Source organism: Platalea leucorodia (assembly GCF_965183815.1).
Source record: "Platalea leucorodia genome assembly, chromosome: 1".
In the NCBI taxonomy this organism is placed as follows: domain Eukaryota; kingdom Metazoa; phylum Chordata; class Aves; order Pelecaniformes; family Threskiornithidae; genus Platalea; species Platalea leucorodia.
Window position 1 is genome coordinate 14,162,137 of NC_138823.1, and position 16,733 is coordinate 14,178,869.

At 42.7% G+C, this 16,733-nt stretch overlaps 1 protein-coding gene across 1 annotated transcript; it reads left to right on the forward strand.

Moving 5' to 3' along the window:
* Nucleotides 1-7,758: 7,758 nt before the first annotated feature.
* Nucleotides 7,759-16,115, forward strand: HAS2 (hyaluronan synthase 2; the record flags this gene model as incomplete). The annotated part of the gene is made up of 3 exons (XM_082307159.1): nucleotides 7,759-8,385; nucleotides 12,960-13,061; nucleotides 15,186-16,115. The coding sequence occupies 3 exons, from the start codon at nucleotides 7,759-7,761 to the stop codon at nucleotides 16,113-16,115; spliced, it is 1,659 nt and encodes a 552-aa protein (XP_082163285.1).
* Nucleotides 16,116-16,733: the final 618 nt, after the last annotated feature.

The window sequence follows — 16,733 nt, forward strand, 5'->3', positions numbered from 1 at the left end:
TTCACTCTCAACAAACTCAGCTATTCATATTTATGGTGTGGAAGCAAATTTGCTTCATTTCGTTACTATTCAAGACTAGCGTATCATGCAGCAAATTACTCCTCCATCGAGTGTAGTGGGACTTGACTAAGTCAAACAAGACATGACCTGTGATAATAAGCTGTGAACACCAAATAAATATTTATTTGCTGGAGTAAGGCATGGAGTAATCAGTTTTGTGCCAAAAGCATCCATGGACTTCATAACAAGCAACCAGAAAACATTTCTAAACTAGATTTTTGTTTAATTGCAATCCAAAATATCTGAGTACAAATATGATTTACTTCTTGATTTATTTGTTAGAGCATTTGATTGCGGGGGAAGTTGGCCTTCTCTTGGTTAATTTAACAACTAGTGTATCACTGTCTCCATTAGGGACAAATCCAAGCAGCAGCTGTAGAATTCATTCCACATTGGTTACTCAAACCTGTAAGAGACTAAATTTGGGCAGTTTAGTGGGAAACATACATAGAGCAGACAGGAGATTCTTGATTTGCTGATCAAAGCCTGTGCATACAGATACAGTTTGCCATCATTACTAATCCTGTTCTTTATTTTAAACCTAACCCCAGAGTTAATTTTAGTCTTATGTGAACCCTTTCCAGAAGATCAATGGCATGACAAAATCTGGAAGTGATAAATAACCAAAAGCACCAGATATGGTAACTCTGCTGTAGTAAAGATGTACAGATGTAACATAACTTTTCAGTTTCCTCTCTGCAGGCTGTAAAATAAAAGAGGGAGTCTGGACAGCTATTTTATGCTTGTAATTAATGTGTACCTGGAATGATTTGCACTTCAAAGATAAATTATTTATTTTGCTGCCAAAATAAGGCTAAGAACAAATCTAAATATTGTCCGAAAAATTGTAACTCTCGGGTACCGTTTGTGTGTACACACAGAGTGCATGTGTATAAGGGCACATACACTATGTGTCAGCCTGCGTGCATGCACACACACACACACGCACACAAACACGCTAGTGTCATTGAAGCAGCTGATCTGTTGAAGCCAATGCTATTATTCCCACAAGTAGGGAGGTTTTTCTAAAGCTTATAAAAGATAACATTCTTCCTTTAGTTGTGTGCAAAGCAGCCCTTGGTAGCTGGATGCACATATACCCGCGTATGTCAGCTTTTATGTTGCCAGCCTCACTGATCTCAGACATCTTGCTGAGTGAGAGTTGCATGTTTATTACAGACAAACCCCTATTGACTCTACCTTCAGGTGAATATAGGTAAGGAAAATAGGAAGTGGTGTGTTGGTTTTTCTTGGGTCATTTTAGGAAAAACAGTTATACAGAGCTGGAGAACCAGTGGGTCCCATACCACACCAGAAAGAGTAACATTACAAGTATCAGTAACCTAAGCCTTATGAAGGGGTTTGTGTGTCACCTCTTGTGTGATCATGACTCCCATTTTACAGTTGAAGAAGCTGAGACCAAGAGAGGTGAATTCACTTACCTAAGGTCACCCAGCAGGTGAATGGCAACACTAGGAAAAAATCCAAATTGTCTGGGTCCTGGCCCACTCTTAGATTCCCTAATGTAAGAAATGCAGTGGTTAAGCAATGACCCATCTGACAACCTTCATAAGGGAGATTAATATTTACAATAAACTTGTCAAATGTATGCATACATTTTTATCATGAGTATCCCAGAAATAGCAGCTTCACGGAGAAAGAAATTTTTTTTATGCCTGCACTACAGAACTGCAAGATAAATTATCCACTGATTTCCCTCTTCAGCAAAATACTTAAGTGCACACTTATCTTTAATGACATACTTACATGCTTTGCTGAATCCAAAGCCTCAGCACTGAGGTTCAGAGGACCATGACTAGTAGACATTCAAGAATTCAGCTTCTATACAAGCATGTAAAAATGAGACATTTTCAAAGGTTTTCAGTGCTCAGCACTTCTGGTTGCAACAAAGATTTGCAGATAAGTCTGATGTGCAATGTGGGGTTGGTTCGTATTAGCATTTTAGTTTGAATCAGGAGTGTGCTATTGAAGCCAATGCTACAATTGCCCTCCCTTCAACCAAATTGCTTTGGTTTGTATTGCAAAGTGATTGCTGGGCACACAAACTGGATTCCTCTTGAATGAAACTAATTGCAAGATGTACCCCTGGAGCACACTTTTCAGACACTAATGGGTTTTCAATCCATGGGGTCTGACTAAACAGTTCAGAGTAAAATACGAAAATGTACGGAGGGTGGAAGTTAGGCCCTCAGCACCACGTGTTCCTTTTTACAGATCTGTTCCTGTAGTATTGGACTATTTGCTGATGTAGCCAAAGCCCTAGATGTCTAGAGAGAGACACAGCTCTTTTGAACCTTTAGAGGAGAAGGGGACAAAATAAGCACAGTTGTGACTGAATCTTTACTGTAGTCTCCTGGACAAATATTGACTTTTGCAGTGTAAGGTTTTTAAAAATGTGTTCAGATCTTTGGGAATAATAAGCGCTAATTCTTTCAAACAACTTTCCAAATAGTTGCGTTTTATGTGTGAACTTCTTGTGTCTATCCCTCTTGCTTTTTAATTGTCTGGGGAAAAGCTGGCCAGAAGTACTACATGGCAATATGTTTGAGTGTTTTACATGAGAGATGACTTCTGAAACAGATGATGTAGTGAGCTGCACCCCATGCGTTGCAAGCCAACCTAACTGCAGTTTGACCTCCCATCAGTCACTGATTCCACATCCCATATTAGCAGATGCAGGGGACAACTTGATTGCTTCCTTAGTCCTCAGGGCAGATACACAATAGCTGGTGCAGAATAAGTGAACAGACTGCAGCTAATATTGATATGTTCAGACACCAATACACATAGGTTTCCTGAATATGTATTTGCCCCTATTCTGTTTATTACTCTCTTGATGTATTAGTAACAAATTAAGCTTTTTTTTTTTTTTTTTTTCTCTTTGCCTCCTGACTTTGCAAAGGGATGAACTATCTTCAGGTTCTGTTAGTCTCAATGATGCATGAAAAATGATTAATAACTATATGGATGGACTGTGGTATATGATTTTGGAGGGGGGAAAAAGTGGTGCTTTACCATGGAAGTCAGCAGTGTTCTTTGCTGAGTAAAGACCCAGTAAAGACCAGTCCAAATCAGGACATAAGAACCTGCTGAATTTCAGTCAAGTGTCCAGATCTTATTAAAGTTAGATCTATGTACTGTAACTACAGTTAAATGCTAGCCTAAATATTTTTCAGAATAGAGAGAACTCAAGCGTATTTTGCTATGTTCTTCTAATTTGAGACCCAAGGCATTACTCAGTCTGAGAAAGGAGTGTGATCTCTAATGTTAGAGTTAATACCCCAGTCATTATATGTACAGTATAGGTATCAGTCAGCTCTCTGTTAACCTGAAATTTTTTTATGAAAATAATCTTAGAAGACTACAACTTTTAGTTATGCCAATTGTTAATAGTAATGCAAAGTTCTCCTTCATCACAGGTGTGACCAAAAAAATACTCTTTGTGTGGCTTTATCAGGATGCCAAAAGAGACACAATGCCAAACAGTTCACTAGGTAGACTCTGATGTCAAGTATATGCGAGGGTTCATTTCTTGGCCACACTTTTCCATAGGAGCCTCCAAAGAGAGGCACACATTGCCTTCTCCTGTACAGTCACTACAAGGCACATATATACTTGGGACTGCTTGGTGAATCAAAATATGTCACTGAATCAGCAACAGCCTACATAGCATTAGGATTTAGCACATGGCTTTCATATTTCATTTCTACTAGGTGGGCTGATTAATACTGACCAGCTCCATCCACGGAAACAAACAGCTGCAAGATCATGACAACAAATTGCTCAGCAGTAGACTTTGAAGTCTCTCTACATACACTCATCTTGTGCATACAAACATTGACCCTGTTTTCTGGAGGCTGTGTAACGCTGGTACTGGGTTCAGCACTGTGGGGTTAGGTGAAGGTGCCCATGAAGGATTTAGGTGCCCAAACTGCAGAGTAGCATTAGCAGTACTGTCTCAGGCTTCCTGAGCGGTACATGGGGGACATAGGCACCTCCAAAAAGAGTCTGACACAGCCAGCGCCCTGGGCAGGGCAGGCTTTAATATACAGGTGTTTGCAGCTACTTACTTAAAACTTGAATCTTCAATGTTATTGCCCCCTGCAAATATCCTTCAGGGCTGATGCAAACCGATGGACCCTCTGACTTCTTTCAGTGCTAAGTAGCTTTCACTCTTAAAAAAATAATGATAAAGAAAAAACATTGCAGTTACTATCTTCCTCCTCCTGCTTTACCAAACTTGTTAAAAACCTGCCCAGAAAGTGCAAGGTCCAGGTTTGGCTCCAGAGGCAGTGAGGTAACCCACCAACTCACCTTCTTACCAGGTGAGGAGCCGTGTCCCGCTCCTCACTCCAACAGCTGTTCCCATGTAGCAGCAGTTCCATGTGTATACAGAAGTGACCTGCAATTATCTTTGTTCATCCAGTAATACGGACTGGCTGCAGGTCTTCCATGTGTTAAGCACCTCATCCCTAGCCTAGGCAGTGCTTTTTTTCTTTTTTTAAGTGCTGCAGTGCCCGTTTCCCAGGACAAACTTACTGGGTTAAATCCCTCAAGGAACTGAAGATCCATTAAGCCGAGGCATAAACAAAACACTAAGCTACGCTGATCATGCAAGGTGTGTACAGTAGCCCCTGCCAGTTAGTCAGCAGTTGAGTAGGTCTGTAGTGATGACAACTTTGAATATAAGCAATTACATATTTGTGAAAGAATATTGCTAGCACTTAGAAAGAGTGATTATCAATGAAATGACTGAAAAATAATTGTGGTTTTGAAAGTTAACATGGATGCTTGTCCTTCACCAAGCATTTGACACTTATATCTTGACTCAGCATGGCATTATTCTAGGCTTGCACTGTTAAAACACGGTACCGTACAATGGTTCTCTGATAATGCTTGATTCTAGCTTCGCGTGACAAGTTCAGGAAACTTCAGGGGTGGATTTCAACTGGTGTCTTACTAAGGGTGTCCCTTTACATTTCACTGTGTTAGGCCAGGCTAGATATTCATAACAGCACTGTCTGACCTTAAAATCTCTGATGCAGCTATTCCCTACCCTCAGTGCTCTTATTTGACTCAGCAGTTCATTTTTTGGTCCCAGACTTGTACAAGCGTCATTTCCTTTTAACTTCTTGGCTCAATTATTGGAGAAGGGTGGAGAGTTTTTGGCTTCTTTGCCATTGTTTGGGCACGTTCGAGTTGATAAAGATCAGTTCTGCTGGGCAAATTATCAATAGCTCACGTGCTAAAGCTTGAGAATATTGAGCAACTTTTTCCAGACTTTCACTGAGATTCAGTCAGTTAAAAGACTATACATAAAAACCTCAATTGCACATACAAAGGGGAAAGTTTCTTTGATGAAAGCCAGGAATTTAGATCAAAACACAGTTTATTTTCCCAAGGTTGACAGTGAAAGGATAGAAAAAAAATGCTGTTTTATTAAGACCAGAAATCCATTTCTTGATCTTAAAAGACCATTTTTTTGCAAGGGAGGGAAGCTGTGCTGTAATGACAAGATCAGAGAATTCCTTTCTTTTTTTTTTTTCCTTTTGTGTGGAAACACTTCATAGGAGAGAAAGAGCAATAGCAAATTAATATAAAAGAAGCCTAGTTGAGTATATAGTCACTCAAATGTAAATGCGCCAGATCTTAATGTAAATCCTGTGAGCTCTACCCATACAAGTGGTCCATTGATTTCAGTCATATAATTCTTAATGCAAGCAGACTTTAGCCCCTACTCACTAATAGGAATTTTCTATTTCTGGCGAGAGAAGAGAAGTAGTGGACCCCAAATGGGAAAGCAGAGTACCACTACACCATTAATGGAACATTTACCTTGATGTTCGTAACCTTCTGCGTGCTTGAGGGATTAATAAACACACAGGCTGTGTGACTTCAAGGAGATCTAGAGGGGATCCATTACTTAATCTGTTTTCTAAAGCGAGACTATTTTGGGCACTGAGTTTTAATTCACCTATAGTGGTGGCAAGCGTAAGCTGTCTTTTATTAGGCTTCTCTATGACCCCCATTGTGAAAGACTTTCAGACAGGCCAGAGCAAGGACAGTCCCTTTTGCTGGTGGGTGATTACAGCACCTGTTGGAGCCCAGCCGTAAGTATTCAAGGAAGTCCTAGAGAGAGGGTCCGATTTCTTTGACAGTGTCTCCAAATATACTGTTAAGAGGCTTCCTCCTGTCTTGAAATTTAAGACCCTAAATAGCCAGTGGAAAAAAGCATAGTCTTCGTAACTTCAGACTTTATGCTCGCCTGGTTTATTTTTATTTTGTAAGTGATTCTGTGTTGACTTCTTTTTTTCCAAGCCTGTAACTTTTCAGACAGAAATATAATTGATGACAGCTATGCTGGTGCAGCTTGGTAGTATTTTTTCAAGAGAGAGTTAAAGACATATATGATGTAAGGAAGTGCTGTTCCAACTTCAGCTTTGGCCAACAGATGGTGAAACAAACATGATCAGCAGACAAACAAGATGGTAGCAGCAGAGAAAATATGAATAGTAGTAAGAAAACACAAATATGAAGTCCATTACTCTGAGAGGTCCTAATTCAGCAAAATATTCAAGCATGAGTTTTAGATTCATTGACTTGTAATGCACTTGCTCGGTTAGCCTTAAGCAAACATTATCTGTTTTACTACCTTAATGTCAAACACATCAATTGACATAAAACATTGTCATTAACGTTCCTATAATTCTGAGAAAGCTGTTGCATAAAATGGTTAATGTGACTGTCAACAAAAAGCAGTTAGGTAGCAATATATTCTGCCTGTCTGCTTGCCTGCATCATTTGTCTCAAGAATACCAGAGCACTCTCCATGCCAGCCAGCTCTTCCATAACCCAGAGCTTAGGTTAGAAGATCTTGCAGCCACGTAACCTAAATATGCAGAAGTTTTCAGAATCAACTGATGTTCTAATGAATTTCTGAGTCCAGGGTGGAGTCTTGGCTCTGTTAAATTAATGCGTACTTTTGCCGCAGATCTAATCTCTGTCGAGCTTTAGCCCTTTACACACATGCTCACACGCGCATATATCTATGTACACAAATGTATGAATAATACATTTTTGCCATGGTATTGAGAAGACCTTTTAAAGCAGATGTCTGATTATATAAATATAAATTATAAATATAGTCAGACATCTGTTTAAAAAATTATAAATACATTCAGACATCTGTTTTAAGAATGTCTTTCCAATATTTTTGCAAACATAACTAAGCGACAGAAGCGATTCAGGGCGGGATGCAGTCATGACATGGATGGGGGATTAGGAGGGGCTACCCAGACATTCAGCTGTTCTGCTTGCCCGTGACCATATGAAGTGAGTGGTGGCCCCAAAGCCCCTTCTCCAACCCCTCCAGGGTAATATGACAGAGCAAGCCTAGGCTGCCAAAATAAGATGCTGACATAGACAGCACCTTCTGTGAGGACATTACAAATAGTAGAAAACATCCCTAGTACATTAAGTGTATTTAAATCTTACTTTACACGGAGAAAGTACTGCAAAGAGATGTTGAGCAAGGTGATGCAGTAAGTCTGTGACACAGCCAGAAGCACAGGCTGTTTCTGTTGATGCTGAGCTCTATGTTGTAGCCACACGCACCCCTTATGAGTCCTTGTATCAGCAAGGGGTGGCTCTTCTAACGGTTTCCGTGCTTCTTTGCAGATGTATTGTGAGAGGTTTATATGTATCCTGAGAATACTTGGAACCACGCTCTTTGGGGTGTCCCTTCTGCTGGGAATCACCGCTGCTTACATTGTGGGCTACCAGTTCATCCAAACAGACAACTACTACTTCTCCTTTGGACTCTATGGTGCTATCCTGGCATCACATCTCATCATCCAAAGCCTGTTTGCCTTCCTAGAGCACAGGAAAATGAAGCGGTCACTAGAGACTCCAATCAAGCTGAACAAAACAGTTGCCCTTTGTATTGCTGCCTATCAAGAGGATCCTGACTACTTAAGAAAATGTTTACTTTCTGTTAAAAGATTGACCTACCCTGGAATTAAAGTTGTTATGGTCATTGATGGGAACTCGGAAGATGACGTTTACATGATGGACATTTTTACTGAAATCATGGGTAGGGACAAATCTGCCACTTATATCTGGAGTAATAATTTCCATGACAAAGGTCCGGGTGAGACGGAGGAGTCTCACAAAGAGAGCATGCAACACGTATCTCAGCTGGTCCTGTCCAACAAAAGTGTTTGCATCATGCAGAAATGGGGTGGAAAAAGAGAAGTAATGTACACAGCATTCAAAGCACTGGGGAGAAGCGTGGATTATGTACAGGTAGGTATTAGAGCACCAGGTCAGTGCCAATTCAAACACACTTTGAAAGAAAGCAGCTTTTGTATATTTTGTGCAGCATGTTAGAGGCCATCCTAGTCCCTGATGAACACAGTGCTCCTTTCAGTCTGTTTGGAAACAGCTTGACCGTTAAAAGCATATTTTGCTGCCTTTTAAAATGGTCAACCTATCCGTGAATATCTTAAATCTGTGCACCAGCTACTGAAGAAATCTGAAATCCTTCTTCAGACTTCAGTACTGCCCCCTCATCCAAATGGTTTTGCTTCACACAAAGATAGTGGCCTCCTGAAGACCCCTTCTCTGCTCCTGTAGGTCAAGATCTCAGTAAGGTTTTATTTTGTGAGGTTGTTAGTGGCCTCATATGCAAGCAGACAGACAGGTATTTGGTGGCACTAGGGAATACCTCAGAGCAATGGTGGAGTCTGTAAAAAAGATTGGGATATTTTAAAGGCTTCAAAGGCTGTGCACAGTATTCAATAAAAGGGTCAATGTGCAGCCTTGAAAGAAAGATTTCTTCAGCTAAAGCCTGAAGGAGCTTTTGCTTCATCACTTACAGCTGCATTACCTCACTCACCGCGACTTGGCCTTTAAAGCCCTTATGACACTATTCACTTAAAAATGAATTAGGCTGGGTCCTCCCTCCTTGTTTCCAAAGCAGCAGAGACACATTTCTTTCCAGCTGCCTTGGATCCTGTGAAAGATTTTCTATGTTTTTGCCTTACACATGGAAGCACTCCTCTCTCCTGCAAACAGCCCTGCTGACTGCGGGAAGGGAAAGAGGTTGTGTGGGGAGGAAGGCAGGTGGGATCAGGGTCTCTGGCTGCAGAGTGAGGACCCTTCCTTATCAATCAAGGCCAGCAAGGCTTAGTTGACTAATCCCACTGAATATGAGATGATCTTCCTAATTAACCATGCTCAGCCCTCCCCACCTTCCCCCGACCTCAGAGCATCCAGCGGTCTCCTCCAGTGGAGCAGCAGCTCCCCACAAGATGCTGTCTGCTGGCTCAGGGCAGCTGCATGGCTGAGCCATATGTGTTTCTGGGGTCCATGCCCAGCCTTGTGTGTGTGTGTGTGTGTACGCTCTGCATGGCACAGCATCCACGGGCACATTGTCCAAGGGATACAGAGAGGCTGCTAGTAGCTGGGCGGAGAGCAGCGAGTCCTCCACACACACGAGGGGCAGAAACTGAAGTGTGATGGGAACCACTCTGTTATAGGAGCTGGAAGAGTAAGGCAAAGATTTTAAACCCATCCCCTACCACTTCCAAAACTGAAACTGATTTATTCTCTGAAAACAATGGGCTTAAGCTCTCCATTGTCTGCACTTTGGTTTTGTGCTGTGAGGGACTATGATGGGATAAAAATGCTGGTTTTCTTTATTAACATGGTTTTATAATCAGTTCACACAGAAGTATCAGATTGCAGAGAAAGAAGGCAGAGAGGAAACAGATTCATTGCAACTTTCCTCTCGCAGTCCAGCTCTTGCATTTGTTCAGGGAACCTGGAAAAAGTGTTTCTCTTTCAACAGCCATAGCATAAACTGAGAAAATGGAAGAGATATTTCTGCTCTTTCAGTCAGCTAACACTCTTGACCTGGCTCAGAAGTCCTGATGAATGTGTCAGGTACTGTAATGCTGCTGTAAGCAGCCACCAAAGGCTGCAGTGATGATTGATGCCACAGTCACATCTACAGTCACATCTATATTAGAAATGCAGCACCTTGGTGGCCCTGGCTACTACACAGTCATGATGCAATGCAGCTAAAATGTGGCTCTGCTTTATGAATGAATGAAGGTTGAGATATTTCAAATGGTTCTTTGGGGGTACCCACAGTAAATTACTTTAAACAGGCTCAGCATTTTAAGGGCTGAGCAATCTGCATCGATGATCAAGCACTTAAAAAAGTGGACCAGTCAGTGCCATTGTCCACCCCTGAAACTGTGGGCCTCGTGGTTTTTAAAAGACAGCTCGGGGTTATGGACAGACAATCATAAGCAGTCAGACCAATGCAGATAACTAGCTGTTGCTCATTCGTGGCATCTCATTAAATATGTGACACTGCTGTAAAGGCTTATTTGCATCCTGGAGGAAGTTAGGAGGGTGCAAGCAATCAGGTAGAGGAGTTAAACTGGCAGATATCATCAGTGCAGAGCTGGTCAGGGCAGCCAGGGTGCAGTTCATCTTGGCTTGATGGAGGCACCCATGTGGACAGCCCAGCACAGCCTGAACTTCTCAGAGCAGCTTTGGATGAAATGCCACTGGTTATAACAAGTATCTGAACAGCTCGCCTAAGGTCGAATGTCCCTTTCATGCAACTCTATGACCCAAGGCAGTAATTTCTAGGTCATTCAGCCCTTATGTAGAAAGATGGCAAATTGGCTCTTGGGCTGTGCTGGGCCACCCCTGGCTGGGCAGACCTTGGTGTGTTTTATCTGGGTTCCTAAGTGTCTGCCTTTCTCTGGGCCTGTCCTCTTTTCACCTGCAAAAACCTCATCTAGGTGGAAAATGTTGGCTTGTCAGGTTTGCCTCAGAAACCCAGACGTGTCTGCTGTGCTGTCATGCCCAGGACACATGCTGGTAATTTGTAAATAAATCCAGTGTTTTCAGGATTCCTCATCTCGTATTAGTGATGTTGCTCATGGGCAGGTCTTTCTGCTATAGATAAATGCATCTGATGGGGTGGGGGCTTCTCAGCTGCATCAAGTGACAGGCACTGGAGGGAAAGCAGAGGGGCTGAGGAGGTGGCTGATCCCAGCCCACCACTCATGGTCACAAGAAATGGGATGAGTATCACTGCCTGAGCCCTGGGTACTCAGCAAACTACAGATTCCCTGTGCAAAACACTCAGCAACAGGTCTGTCCAGGAAGTCCCAGATAGGCATCCTTTCCCCTCTTCAGCAGAATTGTTTTGCTCCCTTTCTATCACCGAGTGCTGTCACTGATGACAGCTTTCCACCAAAACTGGAGGCACACCTTGGCCAGGTTACAAAGGCGTTCCTCAGGATGAGTCTTTTGAGGAGAGGAGCTGGATGCATCAAGTTAACAGGAGCTGGAGATGCTTGTGGCTTTTCTCCTGATGGAAATATGACAGCTTTCATCAGCTTTCTCCTCTCAGCTCCCTCTGAGTTAACATGGAGAGGAGCATGTTGGCAGACACTCAGCTGCATCCAGAGCTATGCAGCTCAACTATACTGGGTGATGTCCCTGCTCAAGTCTGGTCCATAACGGAGCCCCAAAACACTCGCCTCCCCCTTCACAGACCAGACATTAAGGTTTCCACTCCCCTGGAGTGAGTGGACTTAGGCTGAATTGAAAGGTTGGATGAAAGGACACCAAAATTAGGATACCCGATCTGAAGCCTCACCAGAATCCGACTTAATAGGTTATTCATGCGGAGCTACTGACTTTTGCCCCTGCCATCCCCATCTGAAATCACAGGAATGCAATGTGGGGATAAACTGGAAGCAGTATGAGAATTTGTAGGGAAGGATCCAGCTGGCCAGAGGGGTTGGGACAGCCTCCTCTGCTCCAGTTTCTGGGTGTCTGTGAAATGAGTTTACACATGATGGGGGCACCACTTTCAGCAGCAGCTGTGACAAGGAGACACCCGCTTGTTTTAAACAGGCTGCAGCCCATGTCATTTGCCTCTGAGCAAAGGAAAGCAATGCCAGCTGCCTCGCAGACCGGCCAGCCTGTCTGAGCCCTCCTCCTGCTCTCCGGAGGAAAGCCAATTTCTAATGTACACAGTGTTTAGTTGACTAGGAGTGTTTGTGTGGCTGAAACGCCTTGTGCGTGTCATCTATTTCTGCCCTGGTCTTATGGAGTACTGCACTTTGGGACTTGCTCCTTATGGCCTTAGATATTTTTTATAAGAATGCCAGAGAAAAATAGCAAATAATTTCTATATATCAAATGTCAAATCCCTGCACTACTAATAACACACCATGCATCTAAAATTAAAAATGAGTTTGTTCTGGAATCCAAAATACATATCTTACATGAATTGCTAAAGCCTTCTGTGAGTGAAAGAACTATTAGGTTTCTTCCCAGACTCCTAGCTGACTTTTTCTTTCTCTTTTTTATAACAAGTGTCTGGAATTTAACTCCTTGCTCCTTCCCTCATATGGCAGTGGGAAACATTTGACCAGAGTGGTACAATCATGCAGGCGATGCAGGGAAACCCTATGTCAGGGCTCAGCAGGAATCTGCCACACACCCACAAACATTGTCTTGCTCTGCAGTCCCCCATCTCTGAGAGCGTATCTCTTATTCGAAGAAGCCAGCCCAGTGTGCCAGTAAAACAAATAGAGCTGATACAGAAGAGAGGATTGTTTGCATGCACAGCCCTAACAAGCACTCTGTTTCGTTCAGCGCCACTCCTTGCTGCCTGATACAAATGGCCTTTAGCAGAAGTATCAGTACAGACTCCAAAGTGAGATTTAATTGCATTCAGGAGAATATGCATTTAGAGTCACTACAATCATGTGCATGATTTTTATTTTCTTCTCTAGTGTTCTTCTTAAGCCATTTTTGTTCTTCTTTTGTCTTACTTGTAGGTCTGTGATTCAGATACAATGCTTGATCCAGCCTCATCAGTGGAGATGGTAAAGGTTTTAGAAGAAGATCCAATGGTTGGAGGAGTTGGAGGTGATGTGCAGGTGAGTATGACAATTTTCAGATTAACAGAGGGGTTTCAGCAACTATTTGCACTGCAACAGATTTCCCTGCCTAGAATAGCATTGAATATATTGTGATACCATTATAGAGGCTCTTATGATACGTTAACCCTTCTGTCTGTTGAATGGAAACTCTTATTCTTGGATGGGAGCACTGTATGGTTTTAAGACCCATAGAAAGCAAGCGAATATTATTCTCCCCCATATACATGAAAAGTGGGGCACTGGAATTGTCAGGACTGTTGTCGCATCTTTGAGTCTCTGAGTATAACTGCCTGCTCAGGGTACCAAAGAAAAGCTATAGGGAAGCAGGGAACTGAGAACAGGTCTCCCAAAGCCAAGTCCAGCACCCCAAGCACTTCAATTATGTTACCACTGGCAGCCAAGATTGTTAGGAATAAAAGCCTTTTTGAAATGCAGTGCACTATGCACTCTGTGTATTGTTGGGTTTCCTCTGCATCTCTGTCAGGCAGAACAATGGAAAGCCCCCAAGTCAGCCCAGCTCCACTTCTGTTAGGATTTCCAGCATTGCCGAGTTTGGCTGACAGCTGCAGCAAAAGGCTGTTAATTCCTTTTGACACAATTGCTTCTGCTGCAATTTATAAAGAAAAATGCATATGAATATTTCAATTGGCCTTAGGACCGGTCCCCTGTACTCAGTTGGGCTTTTATGTGAGACGGAGGAGAAAGGGCCATCTATGTGGGCAAGCACTTACTAATGAACACCCCAGTAGCCAGAAGTATTTCAGGCATGTGGCTCTTAACTCCAGAAATTAAGATTCCCACAGAAGCCTGAATATCTTTGCGGCTCTGGACTGACCACGAACCAGGCATCACACTCACCCTACACATGTGAGATGCCAGGCACATGTGAGTACAACTAGCAGGAGACAGTACAGGTTCAGCTATGACAGGGAAGGTTCATAAGCATCTGCAGAGAGAGGTGGGAAGGACATGTGTACTCTGGAAGGAAAGGTAGCAGAATGAAGGCTCTGGGCTTTTTTTGTTACCTAATTCACTTTCCAGCATACACCAAGTACATTTGAGCCAGGCTTGAGCCTATCCCTGAGCCCTGCTGCTTCTAAAATATTCTGGAATTAAATTGAAACAGAGACAAGACTGGCCCTTGGCCTTCAAACCTGACAGAAATTAGGGCCATCAGAGCAAAAGACTGTTTTTTTCTAGTTGCAGGAAAATGCTTTCTAATTATAGAAGGCCACAGATTCCCCTGAAATCCCTTCACTCAGAAGATACTGGTGCAGAGCTGGCACAGCCACCCTGCTACACACTTCCTTGCCACATTCCCCAGCACAAGGTGTGTGCTGAGAACCTGGATGTGAAGACATGGACTTGGGCATCTGCACACACTCGTAGCTTCATTGAGTGTTCAGATTCCTAGACTATGTCTATGATGTATTTTAAGTGTAGGCCTGAGCTTCAGGTGAGCTTTGGGGCATACAGAAGAGAAAGACTGAGACCTTTATGTGGGCCAAAGCAAGACTCTAGTACTTGGGGCAACATAACAGGGCTGGTGCTGCAGAGACGAATCAGAACAGGTTGTTCCTCAGAGGGCCTAATGTCAGTTATGGGGACACAGTCCAGGGTCAAACCTCTAGGGCCGGCCTTATGATACCAAAAATGTAGGTCAAAGACCATGTGCTCAGCCTTTCTCATGCTCTGGCATAGCTCTAGGAGGGCTGGAAGAAGTCCTGTGAGTCCCAAAGATGTGGGCAGGGGGCAGAGAAGCAGTCTGGGACTCCACCATCTCCTCTTGGGAAAGGCTGAGTCCAGCAGGTCCTTAACTGGGGGGGAAGGGAAAGGAAGAATGAGCCAGAAAAGAAGTTTCTTGGTGGACAATAGGAAAGGTTGTGAGGAAAAAGAGAACATTTTGGTGGAACAGACTTGAAGGCTTCACCTAGCCTGTCCTGTCAATGTCCTGGACTGTATAGGTAACTCCTGGATTCGCCATGAGTTGGACACAGGAGTGAGGTTCCCCCTGTATTTCAGTTAACGGTGCTCTAGTCTCTGCAAACTCCTTATTGATCCAATGTATATATTTTCTGTCTTAGGAGCTCATCTAAAATGAAAACTTTTTTTATTTTGCAGATTTTAAACAAATATGATTCCTGGATCTCCTTTCTGAGCAGTGTGAGATACTGGATGGCATTTAACATAGAAAGAGCCTGTCAGTCCTATTTCGGCTGTGTACAGTGCATCAGTGGACCTCTGGGAATGTACAGAAACTCTTTACTCCATGAATTTGTGGAAGATTGGTACAATCAAGAATTTATGGGCTCTCAGTGCAGCTTCGGAGATGACAGGCATCTAACTAACAGAGTGTTAAGTCTGGGCTATGCAACAAAATACACAGCTAGATCCAAGTGCCTTACCGAAACACCGATAGAGTATCTCAGGTGGCTGAATCAGCAGACCCGCTGGAGTAAATCATACTTTAGAGAGTGGCTTTATAATGCGATGTGGTTCCACAAGCACCATTTGTGGATGACCTATGAAGCTGTAATCACTGGATTCTTTCCTTTCTTCCTTATCGCCACAGTCATTCAGCTCTTCTACAGGGGAAAAATCTGGAACATCCTCCTCTTCTTGTTGACAGTTCAGTTAGTAGGCCTGGTAAAGTCTTCCTTTGCCAGCTTCCTTAGGGGAAACATTGTCATGGTTTTCATGTCACTCTACTCAGTGTTGTACATGTCAAGTTTACTGCCAGCAAAGATGTTTGCAATTGCCACGATAAACAAAGCAGGGTGGGGCACGTCAGGAAGAAAAACCATCGTAGTTAATTTTATAGGACTCATTCCAGTCTCCATTTGGTTTACAATCCTCCTAGGTGGCGTAATTTTCACTATCTACAAGGAATCAAAAAAGCCATTTTCTGAGTCAAAACAGACAGTTCTCATCATTGGCACAATACTCTATGCATGTTACTGGGTTATGCTTTTGACTTTGTACTTTGTTCTTATCGCCAAATGTGGCAGGCGGAAGAAAGAGCAACACTATGACATGGTGCTAGATGTATGATGATTCCGTGGGAAGTTACCCAGAGAGTAGTAAAGCAACCCAACGACCTTGTAATATCTGTGGCATCAGACGAATGTTGCCAAGGGAAATGGATCACTGCTGCTGGGAATAGGACATTTGTATTCCTCCGGGTTCATTTTCATCCTGCCAAAGTAAGGAAAAAAAAAACAATAAAAAATGATTTTTTTTTTATTTCCAAGGGGGGGAAAACACAAACCACACAGTTTCGACCTGTTCGCAAGAAAATGGGAGAACTTATATGTTTATGCACTTTTTTATTGTGCATATGCCTGACAGTGTTACGTTCTATATACCTCACTGGTCATGCTTATGTGTGTGGACAGGAAGGAAAGCAGTTTGGAGAATCGAGAAAAGGATCTTACAACCCCTTGCAACCTAATTTATGAACTTCTCTTTTTTATAGTTCTGTTTATAGGAAGGGTCTTTTGTGTTAGGCTGCCAAATGTAATGCCAAAGGTAAATTTTAAGAGGCCATTGGCTAAGTTGTATTTTTATATTACTGTATTATTTGTGTGTGTGTATTTTTAAGCCAACTTTTTTCTAAATCACATATTTTATATTTTACTATCTGCCAAAAATGCTGCCTCCCCAACATTT